The 19,037-nt window shown below is 34.7% G+C and overlaps 1 protein-coding gene across 1 annotated transcript; it reads right to left on the reverse strand.

Annotated features, from left to right (window-relative positions):
- Window positions 1-8,799: 8,799 nt before the first annotated feature.
- On the reverse strand, window positions 8,800-13,354 carry hhex (hematopoietically expressed homeobox). The gene is made up of 4 exons (XM_060894996.1): window positions 12,955-13,354; window positions 10,281-10,459; window positions 9,987-10,037; window positions 8,800-9,498 (listed from the first exon to the last, which is right to left on the reverse strand). The coding sequence occupies exons 1-4, from the start codon at window positions 13,352-13,354 to the stop codon at window positions 9,277-9,279; spliced, it is 852 nt and encodes a 283-aa protein (XP_060750979.1). The 3' UTR covers window positions 8,800-9,276.
- Window positions 13,355-19,037: the final 5,683 nt, after the last annotated feature.

The following is a 19,037-nucleotide window of genomic DNA, read 5'->3' on the forward strand; positions in this document are numbered from 1 at the left end:
TACACACCTGGTGGTGAAGATAAGGCTTGCTAATGACTGCTTTGATCCCGCTAGTTAAATTCCGTCGCTGTTCGCGTCGGCACATCGTGTACTACTTTACAATCCGATCTTTGTGTGATGTGATCGATAAATGAATAAGGTATTAAAGGGGACATTTATGGTCTATACAAGGCCACTAATGATAGATTTGTCTGACTAGCTTCCTTTTTCTGATCAGACTAATGTTTTTCCCTTGTCTCTATTTCTATGTATCTAATCATTTCTCTTAGCCTAGGTTCTACTTCTCTCTCACACTTATTCTCCATTTCTCGTTTTCTGTCACCTCCTCACTCTAATCGAGAATTAAAACTCTTACATATCTCTTTGTATGGACAAATAGATGTGTCATAACCTGTTCTGTTTCCTGCTACACTTCACTGGTCTGCTCACATCCTTCCTAAAGGTGTAAATATATAGTATCACTTGACTTAATCTTATTTTTGTCTCCAGCACTTTAGAACAGAACTTCATAGTGATGAGCTCATCTTAAATATCAGAGAGATGATAGTGTTTGATGGAATTTGAGCTTGACTAAACTTTTATATATATACAGAGAATCTATATATAGCTAATGACTTCTGAGATCAGCTGGTATGCAAAAATTATATAACTCATGTATAATAGCTGCATTTTAAGAAATCCAGTGCCAATCCCAGGAACACTGGGCTCAGGTACAGGTGCAATCTTAGTGATATGGATTGACAAATGCTTGCCATGGGAGGTAAGGAAGGGGAGATGGTGGTTATCGAGTGACTAAGGAATGCGGACACGGCACTGAGTGTGTGTGTGTGTGTGTGTGTGTGTGTGTGTGTGTGTGTGTGTGTGTGTGTGTGTGTGTATTTGCAGGGACTGTTGACCTTGGATAAACGAACATCATTATCTCAGTTTGGGAAATTGATGAGTTCATGCTGTTTGCATTGATACTGTTGCTCTGTGCAGTGTTCAGTGACGCCACTGTGAATGCACTGGCATGAATGAAATAGCTTTTAAAAGCTTTTGATAGATTGTATATTTTTATAAGAAAATTGTCAGCGATATTTAAGGAAATGAAACGCTTATATTGAAATATGTGTGTTGTGCCTGTGGTGTTTGGTTGGTGCTGTATTTTTGTAATTCTTGTGACTTTCTACCGTCTAAGGAGACTTGTCGAAACTAGGGACAATACAGCAGACTATTTGGCCTGAAGTAGTTTGTGAACTTATCAGTGATTAACAGAGGAGGAAAGTGTGAGCTACACAAGCAGGGTTGAACACTGTAAATGATCACTGGTAATAATTCTGAGACCATAGCAAGACTATTAAAGCCAACACCAATCGACTATTACATTAACTAAGTGCTGCCAAAACAGCCCTGACCTGTTGAAGCATTGACAACTAGACCTTTAAAGGTGTGCTGTGGTATCTGACACCAGGATGATAGCAGCAAATCCTTTAATATACAAGGTGACACCTCTATGGACGTGTTGGTCCAGAACATCCCACAGAGTTTTTGATCAAATTGATATATCAGGAATTTGGAGACCAAGTCAACCCCCTTTTCCTCAAACCATTCTTGAACAATTTTTGCAGTGTGGTAGGGATCATTATCCTGCTGAAAGAGGCCATTGATATTAGGGAATACAGTTGCCATGAAGGGGTGTACGTGGTCTGCAACAATGTTTAGGAATGTGGTACATGTCAAAGTAACATCTGCATGAATGCCATGACCTAGTTTCCTAGCACAACATCACACAGCCCACTGCATCATACTGCTTCTGCCAGCTTACCTTGTTTTCTGTAGTGCATCCTGGTGTGATCTCTTCCTCAGGTAACTAATACACTCATATACCAGATGTAAACAAAATCGTAGTTCATCAGACCAGATCTCCTTTATCCAATTCTTCAATGTCCATTTCTAATGCTCACATGTCCACTGTAAGAGCTTTAGGGGGACAAAATTATAGCATGGTATATACCATCAGTTTAGCATTTAAACTGTGATGCACTATGCATACCCAACACTAACCTTTTCAACAAGTTGTGAGTACAGCTTACACAGTATAATATATTATAGTATCCTGCAGCTCTCAAACATTGCCACATACTGTAAGTTTCAAAACAGCTGATGTTAAATATAAGTGAAATCAATAATGTTAGCTAACTTAGACAATCCACACCCAATAGTGCAATCATATGACCACATATTTGATCAATATAATGACAAAACAATAAAGATAGAATAAAAAGCCTAGATTGCTTAATGGACAGGCCAGCTATGATGATTACACTCCTTACTATGCTTTGTTTTGTACTGAGTCAATAGAAACAAAAGTACAAGAAAAAGGCAAAATGCACAAAGAAAGAAGGTATATTAACACAAATAATGGCCTAAAGAAAGGGTGCAGTATACTGATAGATGCTCTCGTGGACCGGCCCCATTAGCTTCTACTAGCGTTTACACTATAAATCTACGGTACTTAGCTGTCCTTGTGTCCCTGACCATTCACCACCAGCACAGGATGCTAAATTAGCCATGCAGAAAAGTGTATTTGAAGAAACATTAAACAGCTGATCATCAGACTGGTGGTCACGGGTTATTTGGTATAAAAGCAGTGTTAGTTAATTATGTTTTTTATTATTTGAATGAATGCTGTAAATTCATTCATCATTCATTCATTCATCTTCAGCTTTTCATTTTGTTATTCTTATGAATATGAACCAATACTGTATAGCTTTTTTCCATACAACAGTTAGTCCTGTTCTATTAATTTCATTCAGACGATCGGCTTTACAAGTGAGCTGAGTTTACTGTTTGTACCATGCCACTTGTCTTCTTTTGCTGGAATTCTTGCAATTGTTTGTTGCATTAAACTTGGTCTTATATTTACTCCAGGCTATCTGTTATTGACCTGGCAACAGGAAATGCTCTTTCAAACTGTGGCTTCGTTAAGAACTTTTTTATTCACAGAGCAAAAATAATTTTTAATATTAACAATTAATTTCTTGTTTATAGAACTGTTATATAAATATAATATTTGGTATAAAAGCAGTGTTAGTTAATTATGTTTTTTATTATTTGAATGAATGCTGTAAATTCATTCATCATTCATTCATTCATCTTCTACCGCTTATCCGAACTACCTCGGGTCACGGGGAGCCTGTGCCTATCTCAGGCGTCATCGGGCATCAAGGCAGGATACACCCTGGACGGAGGGCCAACCCATCGCAGGGCACACACACACTCTCATTCACTCACGCAATCACACACTAGGGACAATTTTCAAGAGATGCCAATCAACCTACCATGCATGTCTTTGGACCGGGGGAGGAAACCGGAGTACCCGGAGGAAACCCCCGAGGCACGGGGAGAACATGCAAACTCCACACACACAAGGTGAAGGCAGATGCTGTAAATTATACTATATAAAATAATACTATTTGTACTTTCTATGGGTATTTTTTGATAAAGTAAAACATATGATTAATTATTGCTAGGATTCTAAAAAGGATTGCTAATTTTAAGATTGCTGGAATAATTTTGATATATATTTCTCCACATTCTTAGAAGTTCTACATAATATAGCCTACATACACATTAATAACAATGTTTTAAAAATTCATGATTTAAAGTGTATAATTTTCAATCAACCAGCATTTCAATTTAAAAAATGAATCATTTCTTTTTTTAGGGGCGTGGTCTATTCCAGAATAGCTCCACCCCATCCACAGGGCACAAGCATTCACTGAATTGTTTGCTGAGGATGAAAATAATGCCTTCAAGCTCACGAGATCCACACCAAACTGAGCACCTATGGCTGATTTTTGAGTCATGAGTTAAACATAGCTCTCCATCACCAGCATCGAAAGACCAACTGAGGGAATATCTATTGAAATATTGTCGTCCATTGCTTAAGACCTTCTAGAGAATCAGAATATTATCTGCTAGAAAGGTTTCCTCAAAGTTTATAGACAAGATGAGAGTTGCTTCACCCAGCTGCTTCACCCAAATTCATAATATAAATTACTTGTTTGGGGAAACAATGTAATTTTAAGTAGAAAACAACTTATTTAAAAAAATTCAGAAATAAATTTAGACATGAATTAAAGTTCACTATTAACATTTGATGTAAGAAAAAATTTTAAACAATAGGCTTGATCAAATTGTCATTGAGAATATATTGAAATATTCAGTGTCCGAAGTTTAGATGCCAGGCGCCATTTAAGCCAATTTTTCATTAGCTGATTCTTTCATGTAATGTCTAAACACGTCCACTTAACAAAACAGTGCATACTTTGCATCCAATTAGCCTGAACTGTTGTGCCTTTAGTCCGAGATAGATGCCTAATGGATTTAAAAAGAGACTCAATCACTCTTTCATAATCTTTAATGGAAGCATTGTTTGTGTGTATCACTAACATCCTTTAGTTAAGAGATAGAACAATCATGGCCTATCTGCTGGCCTCGAGCACCAGATACAATCAGTTGGCTCGCTATCACACCCCATTCACATGTGCATGTTAAACTATTGAGCAGCTTTATTCCCCAGCTTTAATCACTGCCTGCAAAAAAGGAACAAACAATCCATTAGAGCGACAAAGCTGCTCTCAGCCATCATGACGAAAGAGTGATTGGAGTTTTAGAGGGAGAGAGAAATGGAGGAGAGGAAGGGAAACGCAATCAAGCACACACTCATAGGTACATGATAGAAAGGATGACTAACACAGGAGTGGGGGGAAAAAGCACTATTAATTGATCTGATGGTGAACAAACTTTCTGTCAATTAAACAATTAGACCGGCCTCGTCTCAAGTCGGCAGGCATTTAGAACTTGACTTCCACTGATGATCGGGTCAATATTTGGCCAGTTGTCGTCTGAGAGACCACTTATCCCCTTCGTTTTACTGGCAGGCCTCTTGGGGATTTAATATCTAAAGCATCAATTCATCCCCGTCCGGTGACATGTTGAACAGCGCAAAAGGCTCCTCAAGCCTGGATTCCTCAGGCAGCCTAGGAAAATATCACTCAGCGAGCAATTGCCCAGTCGACTGTGCTATTTGCTTTTCAATTAGTCCTCATTCACGTGGAGATAGAGCTTTTTTTAAAGCGTTCACCTGCTACTCTAAATGAGCTCAACGTTTTCTGCTTGAATCTCCAATTCACTCCGAGCTATAAAATGATTACTTGTCCAAACAGGGGGCAATGGAAGTAAAAACAGCATGGGTATCATAAATAGCTTTCACCCAAATGGCTTGATCTTCCTGCTGAGCCATACAAGGATAGGATAAGGCACTTTGCACACAGTGTGCATAGGATATTAGATAAAAGATGCACACACAGACACACACACAAACATCCTATTAGCTTGTCAGACCTTTGGAACCCAGATCTCGTCAAAGAATGTCTTTCTGTTTTTTTTTTTTTACTCCATTGACCATATTCACTGTCTTGTTTTCTGTGTTGGCTTTTCAGTTATAGGATTTGTGAAGCATTACTCAATTCGCAAGTGAAATCGATGCATCGTCTGTTGGTTTTGGCCGCGCTCTGACAGTGTTCTGGGGCTGTTGAACCGGGAGGTTGAGCGTCCAGGGATCACGGTGCACAACCGTTTATCACATAGTACCCTCTAGGTTCCTGCAATCATTAACGTCTGTTTACCTTCCGCTAAATGATAACCCATTTGAAGTTGAATCTGCCAATAGGGCAGTCAAAGACAAGAGGGAGCCTGTGCTGGACAGGCTCGTCGATGAGCCAGGGAGACAGGAAAGAGCTCAGAGTGAGACTTGGATTTAGGCATTGCTGAATGGTGGGCTTGAACCAGTGATGAGCCTGGAGTAGTGTTATAATGGAATTCTGTTATACTGTATAGTCATTTTCTCTTGGCTCACAGGCATTTATTAATGACTAGTTTTGGGTTGATTTAAAAACTGGGGTGCCTTTTGGGTCCCAATGAGGTTTACAAACTACATAAAGTAAAGATAAATAACATTTTAAACCCAGAAAAAGTGTCCTTCACTGTGTAAAGTGTCCTGTGTGTATTCAGATAAATAACTTCAAACATTAATAAAAACCTAGCACAATTTTATCCATCCATAATTACAGTTTATTTACCTATTTACCTAAACCGTAGAAACGTTTGAGAGCAATAGTGACAATGCTTTGATTTATTTTCTAATATAATACAAGAATTTTCATTACAATGATATTGACAGCGATAAGTGAAAAGTAGAATAGTATTATATATATATATATATATATATATATATATATATATATATATATATATATATATATATATATATATATATATAATTATTATTATTATTATTATTATTATTATTATTATTATGTATACTGTTTTTTTTTTGTTTATTTTATTTGTTTAAATGGGAAACCAAAGGAAAAGCACAAATTGGTTTTAAAAAACCCTCTGTAATTTTTAAACATAATTATTAAATATCATATTTTTCACAACATATCATGTTACATGATTTTCTGGAGATTCTAGTATCAAGCAAATGGAGTTGTACAAATCTTTTACAAAGCTTAATCTTTTGTAAGCTTACCTGTAAGTCCGTTTAAGGTGAAACCTTTAAATCAAAATAATTTTAACCAAAAATGATTTAATAGTAGAACCTTTTTTCTTTATTATTCAGAATCAATACTTTTGCTGACATTGGAACAAATTTGTGTGCATCCAAAAACAATTAATAGAAAAATGAGAAAAAAGTAAAAAACAATTGCCTCAAAAAAGGCCTGCAGCTACATGTTATAAATAGTCTGACCATCTTAGCATTAACCTCATCATGTTGCAGAATCATAATATCCAATAATGCACCCAAGGTTAATACACACAATTTAAGAAACAGCATGGCCTCACACATGTATTAACTTGCACAATAGTTGTATAAAATATTATGAAGTTTAGGATTGTTTTTACAAATGGAACAAACCTTTTGACCTTAAAACTTCATATTGTTAAAATATCAGAGAGGTTTTGCACCACACGGTAATTGATGATTGAATGATGGTGAATGATGATTCCTGCTGTGCGAACATAAATAGCAACATTTCCTGAAGTTTAATAGCAGTTAAATAGCAGTTTTCCCAGTCCATTATAATGGATCTGACTTCCACGTGCTGATTGAACCTCAAACCTTTCCAGAATTGTATAGTGTTCGCTTCTGTTAGCACATCGAAAAACCGCAAGGTTGTAAATTAATATCCAAGGATAATATCCAACTGTGCAGTCGTTCAACAAGACATGTAACTTCATTAACTTTCCACTTCTCAACAGGTGCTTCAGGTAAAAGCATCTCCCAAAATATTAAATGAAATGTGGTGGGGTATTTTTGCATCATAGTATTAGTTTTCAACTTCACATTTTCAAATACAATATATGGTCAATGATTTGTGGACACATTGTACCCATATATTGATCTTCACCAAACTATTGCCACAAAGTTGGAAGCACAAAGTTGTTTAGAATGTCTTTGTATGCTATAGCGCTACAATTTCCCTTCACTGGAACTAAAAGGCTCAACCTGTTTCAGCATGACAATGAAGCTTCAGGACGTCATGGTTTTGGAGACTAGTGGTTAAGGGTTTGGATTACCAATCAGAAGGTTGTGAGTTTGAGGTCCAGGCTCCCCAAGCTGTCACCCTTGAGAAAGTCCCTTAACCATCAGTTGCATAAAATGAGTTTTAAAAAAAATTTGTCTGGATAAATGCATCTGCTAAATGCCTTAAATGTAAATGGTTTGCCAAGGATAGAGTGGAAGAACTTGACTGTCCTGCAATAATACTGTAATACTGTAATACTGTATCCTACACTGTTATGCTTTGTTGAAAATGTCACCCATTGTTAGTTTACTGAATTACTATCAAAATTTCCTCATTTTTATGTGGTACATTTTAATTTAAATAGTAGGTAACCCTAAATTTAAAGTCATATAACAGACCTCTGGCAATAATTTGATAATATTCATCCATACTGCAATGACTTTAACAGTAACTTTTCCAAATTTCCTGTGTAGGGTTATTATATATGTCTACATTTATGTATATGCATATGTATATGTATATGTATTACCTATTATTATCACAAATGTAAGAAGCAACAAATCTCCTAAAACCTATTCCACACGACAGATTTGTCTTTAAGATGCCAAATGGAATGTTCAAGTGCTTTCCAAATGGACAAACCTCTTAAGAGTGCAGAGCTCAACACAGCGTATACAAAGCTAGATACAATTCCTTCTTTAATTAATTATGTATTTTAAGGTTTATTAGTAATAGAAACTTTTTTTTGCTTTTATGACAGTGTGACTCACTTACATTTAAACTGAGACCTAGAAAAAATGCAGAATGTTGATTAAATATTCAATATATTTTAATTAAAATGATAAAAAAAAAATGTAATAAAATAATATCAAATAAAGATAATTAACAGAACTATGGGAAGGAAAGAAATAAAGATATTTATTACTTAAATTATGAACAGTCTATACACAGTGTAATTAGATATCATTTATTAAGCATTTTATACATACAATATTTACAATCCATCTCAGGACTTAATGCTGAAGACTTACCACACACCAGTTATCAGAAGTAAACTGTCCATGTGTTGTTTTAACTCACTTTTGTGTGTGTGTGTGTGTGTGTGTGTGTGTGAGAGAGAGAGAGAGAGAGAGAGAGAGAGAGAGAGAGAGAGAGAGAGAGAGAGAGATGAGAAAAAAGGTGACTATAAGCAGTTGGACAAAGACAGATTTGGGTTTGAATATTTTTAAATGTGATGGGTCACAAGAATCTGTCAAGCTTGTAGTGCTCATGGAGAGAAGACCTTTCTGTGATGAATGATAGGTTATATGATGTAGCAAAGAAACTATCAGACACTAAAGAGAATATTCACTGTCGGGGGAAGGCATGTTCCACATTAAACAAACGCAAAATTGAGTGGAAACATCTGATTTTTACGATAAAAAGAAAAATTATGAGTGTAAATAAAGGAGTGCCTAGAGAACCTAGTGTGTGTGTGTGTGTGTGTGTGTGTGTGTGTGTGTGTGTGTGTGTGTGTGTGTGTGTGTGTGTGTGTGTGTGTATGTATGTGTGTGTGATGTGAGCAACACTGGAGAGTCTAATCTGACAAAAGTTATGACACGGAAAAGTTTCATTTTTACTATTTACAATGTAGAAGTCCAGACGCTGCTGAACCGTAGATAAATAAAAGTCCGCTTGTCCCGTGTTTACTGTGTCGTCCTCATAACGGAGGACTCAGTGAGATGTCCGCGTCATCCTCAATGTCCAGCTCTCTGTCTGAATCGTCTGAAACCTCCGACTCAAGCAACGCGCGTGAGGACGGTGAAGAGGAGGAAGAGGAGGAGCGCGCTGGCCGCAGGTCTGAGGAGCGGGGTTCCTCGAGAGCACAGGTTCTGTCCGCGTGCTCGCTCTCCAGGTCGCGCTTAGAGCCCTGAGGGTTCTCCTGCAGAGAAAAATTAAAAAAATAAGTGATTTACGGTATGATGGTTGTGGTTGTGTATTATTGTTTACTAACAAAATTATTGTTGGTATTATTAGCAACAACAGCAATATTAATAATATTAACAACAACAACAACAACAACAATAACAATAATAATAATAATAATAATAATAATAATAATAATAATAATAATAATAACAATAATATAATAATAATAATAATAATAATAATATAATAATAATAATAATAATAATAATAATAATAATAATAATGCATCACTCTTATTTTGCTGTGTTCATTGCTAATTTTCTTTAGTCAACATTTACTCACTTTCCAATCAATATTATTCATTGTTCTGTCTTATGCGTGTCTATATAAACGTAATAAGTGGAGTATTAGCTTATAATGTAGCAGGTTAAAACTAGTTATGGATAAGTTTGAATGTTTTAACACAAACTTTAATAAGTTTCGTTTGTTTCGTTCTCTCACCTGTTTCAGTCGCCTCCATTTAGCTCTGCGGTTCTGAAACCACGTTTTTACCTGCAGATCACAAACATTAAACATTTTGTAATGACAAAGATCACCATGAGAAGATTAGTCACTGTTCGTGTTCGTATGAAAATATTTGTCCTGACATAAATAAAACATGGCATTTCAATAGAATATATGCTTGTGCGTTTTTAGATTAATGCTCTTCTAATTCTTCATTGCAGAATATTGAATGTGTGAAATATGTTATTTATTTAGCATCCTGCATGTCAGCTTGAAAGTGACTTTTTTTACCTGTCTCTCACTCAGCTGGAGCATCTTGGCCAGTCGTTTTCTTTCCGGTGGTGAGAGATATTTCTGTGTCTCGAACTTTTTCTCCAGCTCTACAGTCTGATCATTGGAGAAGCGCACCTGTCCTCCTTTCCGCTTGTGCAGAGGACGCTGAATGAACGGAGTCCACAGTAAGGGTTTACCTGAACACACAAATCTCAAACATGAGCGCTTAGCTAAAGCAAACAAATAATAATAATAATAATAATAATAATAATAATAATAATAATAATAAAATCATTATTCATTACACACAATAATCATTGTCGTCATCATTATCATCATCATCATCATCATCATCATCATCATCATCATGACATACAGAATAATATACCAATCACATTTTCATTGTGGTGTACAGATTATATGCCTAGTAATAAAGAAACTTGTAAGATATAAGTAACAATTAATTGTGCTTAATTGTTTAATAAGAAAAGCTTAAGGATAAGATTTTTTTCCATTTAAAGGTTTAATGTTAAGCCGTTAAAAAGGTTTAAAATGGTTAAATGTTAAAGGTTTAATGTTAAAACAATTCTTTGCTTGTTTTTTTTTTTTTTTTTTTTTTTTTACTGAATGAAGAAATGAAAGTTACTGAATGGGGGAAATGTTTTTCTTTTTTTTTTCGGTTGAAGGCAGCAAGAGAATTCTGTTACAGACTCGTTGACAGTGTTTACATCCGCTGAAACCTAAGCTGTGAGAAGGCCAGAAGGACTTATGGCAAAATTTCCGCCAATGTGTTTCCTGTTGGTTTATCGACTGAATGGCTTTAACATCCGTCCTTCATCCAGTCACCCAAAAATGCATATACTAACCTGATTTATGTTCCCCGAACAACTCATTTAATTCGCTGTAATCACAGAATATAAACGTTGCGTAAATATCGAGGTTAGTCAGATGAATTTTTGGTAAACGAATAAACTGAAGCCAACAAACTCATATAAATGACGAGTAATTGCTGAATAAAACGTTCTGAATTTCATCATTACGTTATAATATATTAAATTGTAGTTTTTTAACTGTTAACACTGACAGTAAGATTAACTTTCACCTTTAGAGTGTGTAATAAAAATAGACTAAAAGTACATTATACTAAAATTAGGAAAGAAAAAAATACTAAGTATGGAGCGGATTACGATATAAAAACTTGTGAAAAATTCATGAAAAGTTATAATAACTTTATTTGGTTCTCAGTGTTAAACTCCAGCTGTTTTAGTTATTTTAGTTGCTATGAATTCAGAGGCATAAAAGGAAATGAACAATAATCAGAAAAAAACGGATCCCGGCTATCAGAGGCCGAGTGTTTCCTGAATGTGTCTGTATTGAGGATGTCGATAAAAACAATCAGCAGTACGCACGACTCCGCTCCGGAAAACCCTGCACAGCTCCTGAAAGCACATTGGCTCCTATCAAGAAGTTCAAGACTTCCTCCCTACACCGGAAAAGGCACTTAAAACCTCAGACCGAATCACAATGGCTTCACCCAAGGCTGCGTCCCAAACCGCATACTTTAAGGCTTAGTAGGTTATGGCGCACTGAGTAGTGCGTCAAGGTATAGTTTTTATTTAAAGGTATGCTTTTATTTTGGTCTTTTTTGTTTTAAAATAATGTTTAGTATTCAAAACTATGTAGCAAAGTAGTATTCAATCTTACATGAATAATCTTACATAATATTTAAAAATGACATCCCATTTACTGTATTGATCTTGATACATTTTTATTTTCAAAAGATGTTTATATTTATTGTTCTCTTCCTCCCCTTTCTTCTTATCATTCTTATTATTATTAGTAATTCTATTTCTAGAATATATATATATATATATATATATATATATATATATATATATATATATATATATATACATAATATATATGTATATATATATATATATATATATATATATATATATATATATATATATATATATATATATACACATATAAAACAAATGAAACAACTTTCAGTTGTTACAGAGTATTAGACTATGACAGTGCAATGCATTTCCTGAAGTTTCGAAATAAGAGACAATAGCTTCCTCTTTGGTCAGTTTGGTCGAGGTGTATTAACCACACGAGCTGTTGGTAAACATAAGCACAATGAGCGGAAAGTTATTTGGAATAATAATTATTCTTTATCTAAATAAATATATCTAGCCTGTAGACTGAAAGGAGACGAAGTGATATATGTGATGATGATTTCAAAACTCTGGAGTTTATTATGACACTTTAAGAAGGAAATGTGCATTTAAAGAGCTGAGATTTTATAAAAAGCATAACAGCAACAATATAGCATTAAAATAAACATTCGTAAAGACTGTTTAAAAATATTGTATTTTCCGTAAGTAACTTCAACTTTTCATTCTTTGTCCATTTTTTCCTGGTGAAACAAAAAACTCATTTTTATTTCCCCTACTATAAAATACTTTTGAGAGAATGTAAATATTTGTTTGTCACAGTTTTCTGTAAACCCTAGAGATAATAAGTAATCACCCATCATAAGGTTCTTAAGGGAACGTGACATCTGTGCCTTTCAATTTTGAGGAATGAGACCGTGTAAATCTGCTTATTAGGAAAAGCTTGTAATACAACATTAACCATATCATAAAATAAATAGCACAAAAGTATGTTATTGTTTACTTACCGAGCGGGTCGTGTCTGATGAGCGCGTGTGTGTAGTCTCCGAGCAATGCGCGGTGTAACGGGTATAGCGGATTTCCATATGCGGCTGCGGCGGCTGCGGCGAGCGCGGCGTGGTGGTGATGGTGGTGCGGGTGCTGGTGCGGGCTCTGTTGTGGGTGGATTGGTGTCGGCTCGTACACAGTGCTCCTGTAAGGCGACACCCAGCTGGTGAATGATGAGTTCGCTGAGGGTAAAGCCGGTGCGTGGACAGGTGCTGTCGCGGGGGCAAGCGGAGAGCACGCGCTCGGGGTGCCATCACTTCTGCCCAGAATATCTTCAATGTAAAACGGTGTAGGTTGCGCGGGCTGAACCGGGGTCGGTGCGTACAGGGGCACGGGCCTGGCCGCCGGCTGGTACTGCATGGCTCGATGAGTGTGTGTATGTTTGTGTATATCTGTGTGTGTATATATCCACTGATCAGAAAGTTAGTAACTGTTATGATTGTTGTGTTTTCCTTTATATGCCCTGTAGGGAAACGCGTCACTCTTGAGCCACCGCCCACCGAGTCACTCAGTTCAGTCGGGTTAGTGATCTGAAGCAGCTTGAGGGAGGAGATCGACTTCCGGCAGGTACATTTCTATCTTCTGATTGGTGCAGAAATGGGCAGGCAAAGCGCAGGGTCTTAACACACCTGCATGATAATACTGTGTAGGAGAAATAATAATAATAATAATAATAATAATAATAATAATAATAATAACAATAATAATAATAATTATTATTATTATTATTATTATTATTATTATTGGTAGTAGTAGTAGTAGTAGTAGTAGTAGTCATCATCATCATCATCATCATCATCATCATCATCATTGCGCTGATTGCAATCTAAGAAAAAGTATTGGTTCTTCAAATGGTTCTTTGTATACTGTTAAGGGTTATAGTCTCTTTTAACCCTTAGAGGTCTGGTGCCTTAAGACCCTGGAGATGTTTTGATATATCATGTTCTTGTTATTATTTCAGTAGCCTATAGCATATTAATGGCAAAACTCTCATTAAACAATATTCAACTAGATTTAGATCTGCTAAAATAATATGCAAGCAACATGCATGTGTATGTTTTTTTATTTTTAAGAAAATAGTAATAAAACAATTTTTTTAGATATTGAGACAGGTCCATAAAAAACTTTCCTGTTCATTCATTCATTCTATGCATCATTTACATAAAACAAAACATTGATCAACATGTGTATAACACTTTTTGTTTAAGTGGCTGTATGCGAGAAATTGTCAAAGGGCATGAATATTGATGGTATTATCACACCTGTGGAGTTAATGACCCAAACCCAAATTGGTCTATCAAGGACGAATGGTACTGTTGAGGTAGTAGTGAGCTTGTAACCTATATCTAGATTAGAGTGCATGAGCTGAGACAGAAAAACTGTACACATCATTATTTTCATGCATATTACATGAACAATGAAAACTATTCTCAGTTCGTGTAATATGCACACAGTAATGATGTGTACAGTTTTTCAGTCTCAGCTCATGAACCCTAATCTAGACAAAGTTCTGAGTTAGTGTTCTATCATTGCATCACAGACATGAGAAATATGTCTATAAAAGCACATTTCTCGTGTCTGTACGTATTACAGTAGGAGACAATAAAGTATGTCCTGTTTGTTTTGTTTTTTTCATTTACAAAATCACAACATTTTATTTTTAAGCAGATACAAATATAAGTAGATCTGTTGCAGTTTAGAATGATGTCTTCTTTCTTTATGACCATGTGGTGTTGTCATGACACCTGTTTCTAATCCATTCAACACACAGGATATTTGTTGTTGTTGATGATGATGTTGTTATTGTTGTTGTTTTTCACAACCTTCTCACAACCTTCATTCAGCTGGTTAGAAAATATATCATGTCAACCTTATCACTGAAACGTTGTTTAAAACGTTTATGTTTTACTTTTTTTATTGCAGATATCAGGAGGATCATTCTGCAATAAACAAACACCACCACCATCATAACCACCACCACCAACATCACCACCATCATCATCATCATCATCACCACCACCATCAGCAGCAGCAGCAGCATCATCACCATCACCACCACCACTACTACTATAATAATAATAATAATAATAATAATAATAATAATAATAATAATAATAATAATAATAATAATAAACTTTGCATTGGGATAACAATAGATAGGTACGCAGATAAACAAGATGACATTATTGGACCACATGACTTTAACGGATTTCCTCACGATCGTCAAAGCTGTCTTAATCCCGATACAGCCTGTTATCCATTTGTTAAATTGACTGCATTAAGATTAAAGGACAGTAGCAATAGGTGTTATCATCCATTTGTGGCCTGACAAAGGCTTGATGAGGTCAAGAGAGACCTGAGGGACAAAAAACCGATCACACTGTGCTGACGGCCGCTAATATCACACTGCGTCTCTCTCTCTCTCTCTCTCTCTCTCTCTCTCTCTCTCTCTCTCTCTCTCTCTCTCTCTCTTTCTCTCTTTGTCACACACACACACACACACACACACACACACACACACACACACAGGAAGACTTTAATATATCACTGTAATTAAGATGTACTATATCATAATTATATTCTTATTACAATCATACAGGTTCAAACAAACAAATTAGTTATTCTGGATGAAACAGGACATTTTAAAAATCGATCAGAAAATGGAAATGTAGTTTATTTATTTATTTATCTTTTTTTTTTGTCTTTTTAATACAAAATCCACTCCACCGTTTTACGTCATGGCCAGATGCTGTCAAAATCAATCAATCTGTGTGAACATTTAGGTATAAAAGGAAGAAAATCACGTGTCTGATTATCACTAACTGTGTCACAGAAAGTCAAATCGTGATTAATGTGCTTTCATTAAACATTAAAGCTTCTCTCAACTCTTTCAGAAACGAATATATTACAATGAACAAATCCAGGACCGCTTTGAAATGCGGAAACGCAGGAGGAGAAATGGGCTGTTATCACATCATACACCGTTAACATGTTATTTAGGAAACAAAGTAAACCAGCTCCATCCGCATTGGCGGAGAGTGAAGAAAGAGTCGTGCGCGTGCAGACAAGGTGAACACACACACACACACACACACACGCACGCACGCACGCACGCACACACACAAGGTGAACACACACACACACACACACAAGGTGAACACACACGCAAACGCGCACAAGGTGAACACACACGCACACACGCACGCACAAACACACACAATGTGAACACACACGCAAACAAGGTGAACACACACATACATACACACGCACATACGCAGATACACAAACACGCACACACACACACACACACACACACACACACACACACACACACACACACACACACACACACACACACAAGCATGCGTTTCGCCATCCAGCGGTTTTAATGTGCAATCAGTGAACACTGAAAATCAATCTAACAACAACAAAAAAAATAGATAGATAGATAGATAGATAGATAGATAGATAGATAGATAGATAGATAGATAGATAGATAGATAGATAGATACTTTATTCATCCCATAAAGTGGGAAATTAACAAATTCCAGCAGAAATGGCCAACTTAAATAAATTCTAAAAAATCTAAAAGTAATAAATAAAGAGTTTTGTTGGTGTCACAGAATGCAACTTGAAATGAAGGTAAATGAAGGTTATCTCAAAACGTAAGTAAACACCATCACTCCTATGAACAAGCACTATCATTACATTCAATTCAATCTAATTGACTTTAATTTCTATAGCACTTTCCTAATGAACAGAGCAAAATGTTTGACCAACATCCAAAGATAATAAAAGTCACTCTACAGTAATAGCAAGCTTGGATAAGAGTCATTACAGATCTAGACCCAAAATTAAACACAACACCTCTACAACACAATGTTCTATAAAATAACTGCTATAAAATAAGTACATGAAAAATAAATGCTTCTTTATACTCTTTAGTATAAATCTGCACTGTATTGGTGCATATGTTGTGTACATATATTTACAAGCATCCCCTTCTCTGCACAATACTTCATACATTGTTTACACTGTCCTGTCGATTTTAGTCCTCAGCACTGTTTTGTTTATGTAGCACCAGGTCCAAGAGATATGTACTGCAGCAGCTAAATATGGTTAAAATTACAGTGAAAGTAATAAGTAATTGACTTGACTTGATGGTGGACTGGTAATGAATTATTATTATTATTATTATTATTATTATTATTATTATTATTATTATTATTATTATTATTATTATTATTATTGTTGTTGTTGTTGTTGTTGTTGTTATTATTATTATATAATAACAACAACAATAATAATAATAATGTATAATTGTTATTGTATGGTGAGGTTGTGGTCACCTACAAGTTGCATTCTGTGAAACCAAAAAAACTCTTTATATATTAATTTTAGAGTTTTTAGTATTTATTATTTATTGTATTACTTATTGCCCAAGTTGCCCATTACTGCTGGAATTTGTGAATTTCCCACTGGGATTATTATTATTATTATTATTATTATTATTATTATTATTATTATTATTATTCTAAAAAGTAAAAAATATTTTTTCTAAGTTCTAAAATAAAACTGCGACTAAGAATGGATAACTACATAACTTATTTTTCTTCTTGCTTATTTTAAAACACTTTACCCCAATTATTTTGTCAATTTCCATTTTCATTAAAAATGGCCCTCATATGACTGCACAATACTCATGCACTCATAAAACCTTGTGTGTAAATCTGTGTATCGTCACAACACAATCAAATCACCACCAAACTTTTCATCGGATGTGCCAGTACAAATCAATCAGATCAGAGAGAGAAACATTAAAGATGCTTGTGTAGATGTTCTTACAGTTTTACTCTCAAGTGTCCCTCATTAGACAGCTGATGACTTCAACAGATTCGACTTTAAGTTAAAACTATCATGAATTCAAAAATTAATTCTGATGCTTATAATCATATTATAAGTTGCTCAAAAGATCAATAGCTCCTGTTTACACAATTGTACTTTTGACTCTATTGTATACAGAAGAGAAATGATTTCTAATCACAATATCAAGGTTTCTTCCACTATTACCTCTGGGTTGCTCATTAGGGATAAATGTTAATATTATAACCTCATATATGTCTTTATATCGTTCTGTAAAGCTGCTTTGTTACCAAGAATGTTAAAAGAGCTATAGGAAAACAGTAGAACTGAAGAAAATTATTTGTAAATAATTAGCAAAGAAAACAATTTGTAGCTATAAACAAAGAAAGAAACAAACAAACAATGAAATACGTTTGAATTAAGTTCTTACTTTGATTTGTTTTGTTAATAAAATGGTGTAATATGAACCACGTGACATTAACATTTTTATTTTATTAACATACACAGATTATATATGCAATTACTGTGAACGTCAGGTTCGGTCTTTTATTTTGACGTGTCGCATTCGTGTTACTTCTAATTGTTTCCCCGGAACAAATATCCATGTGTCTTAAATCAACTACCAACTACAATTTCCTGACTTTGTAAATTATTTTATAATACCACGGGTTACCGGATTAGAACAGACTTAGGGCATTTATATCATTTTAATTTTTAATTTTTTTGTTGTTATCTACACTTAATTATCCAGAACTAGTTCAATAATTCAGCCAGAAGTTCATATATATACATATATATATATACGTATATATGTATATATATATATATATATATATATATATATATATATATATATATATATATATATATACGTATATATGTATATATATATATATATATATATATATATATATATATATATATATATATACGTATATATGTATATATATATATATATATATATATATATATATATATATACATACATATATATATGTATTTTAATTTGAGTCAGAATCCATGTTGTCTTTTGTAGGAGAGACAGCACTACTGTAACAGGCTTATTTTCTCTGAACACATGCATGCAACTGTGATTTTATTTAATATGTCTGTTTATTCACTGTGTGGTCAAAAGTTTCTGGACCATCATACCATATGTGCTTATTACATTTATCCAGAG

This window comes from Tachysurus vachellii, chromosome 2 (genome assembly GCF_030014155.1).
Source record: "Tachysurus vachellii isolate PV-2020 chromosome 2, HZAU_Pvac_v1, whole genome shotgun sequence".
Lineage (NCBI taxonomy): Eukaryota > Metazoa > Chordata > Actinopteri > Siluriformes > Bagridae > Tachysurus > Tachysurus vachellii.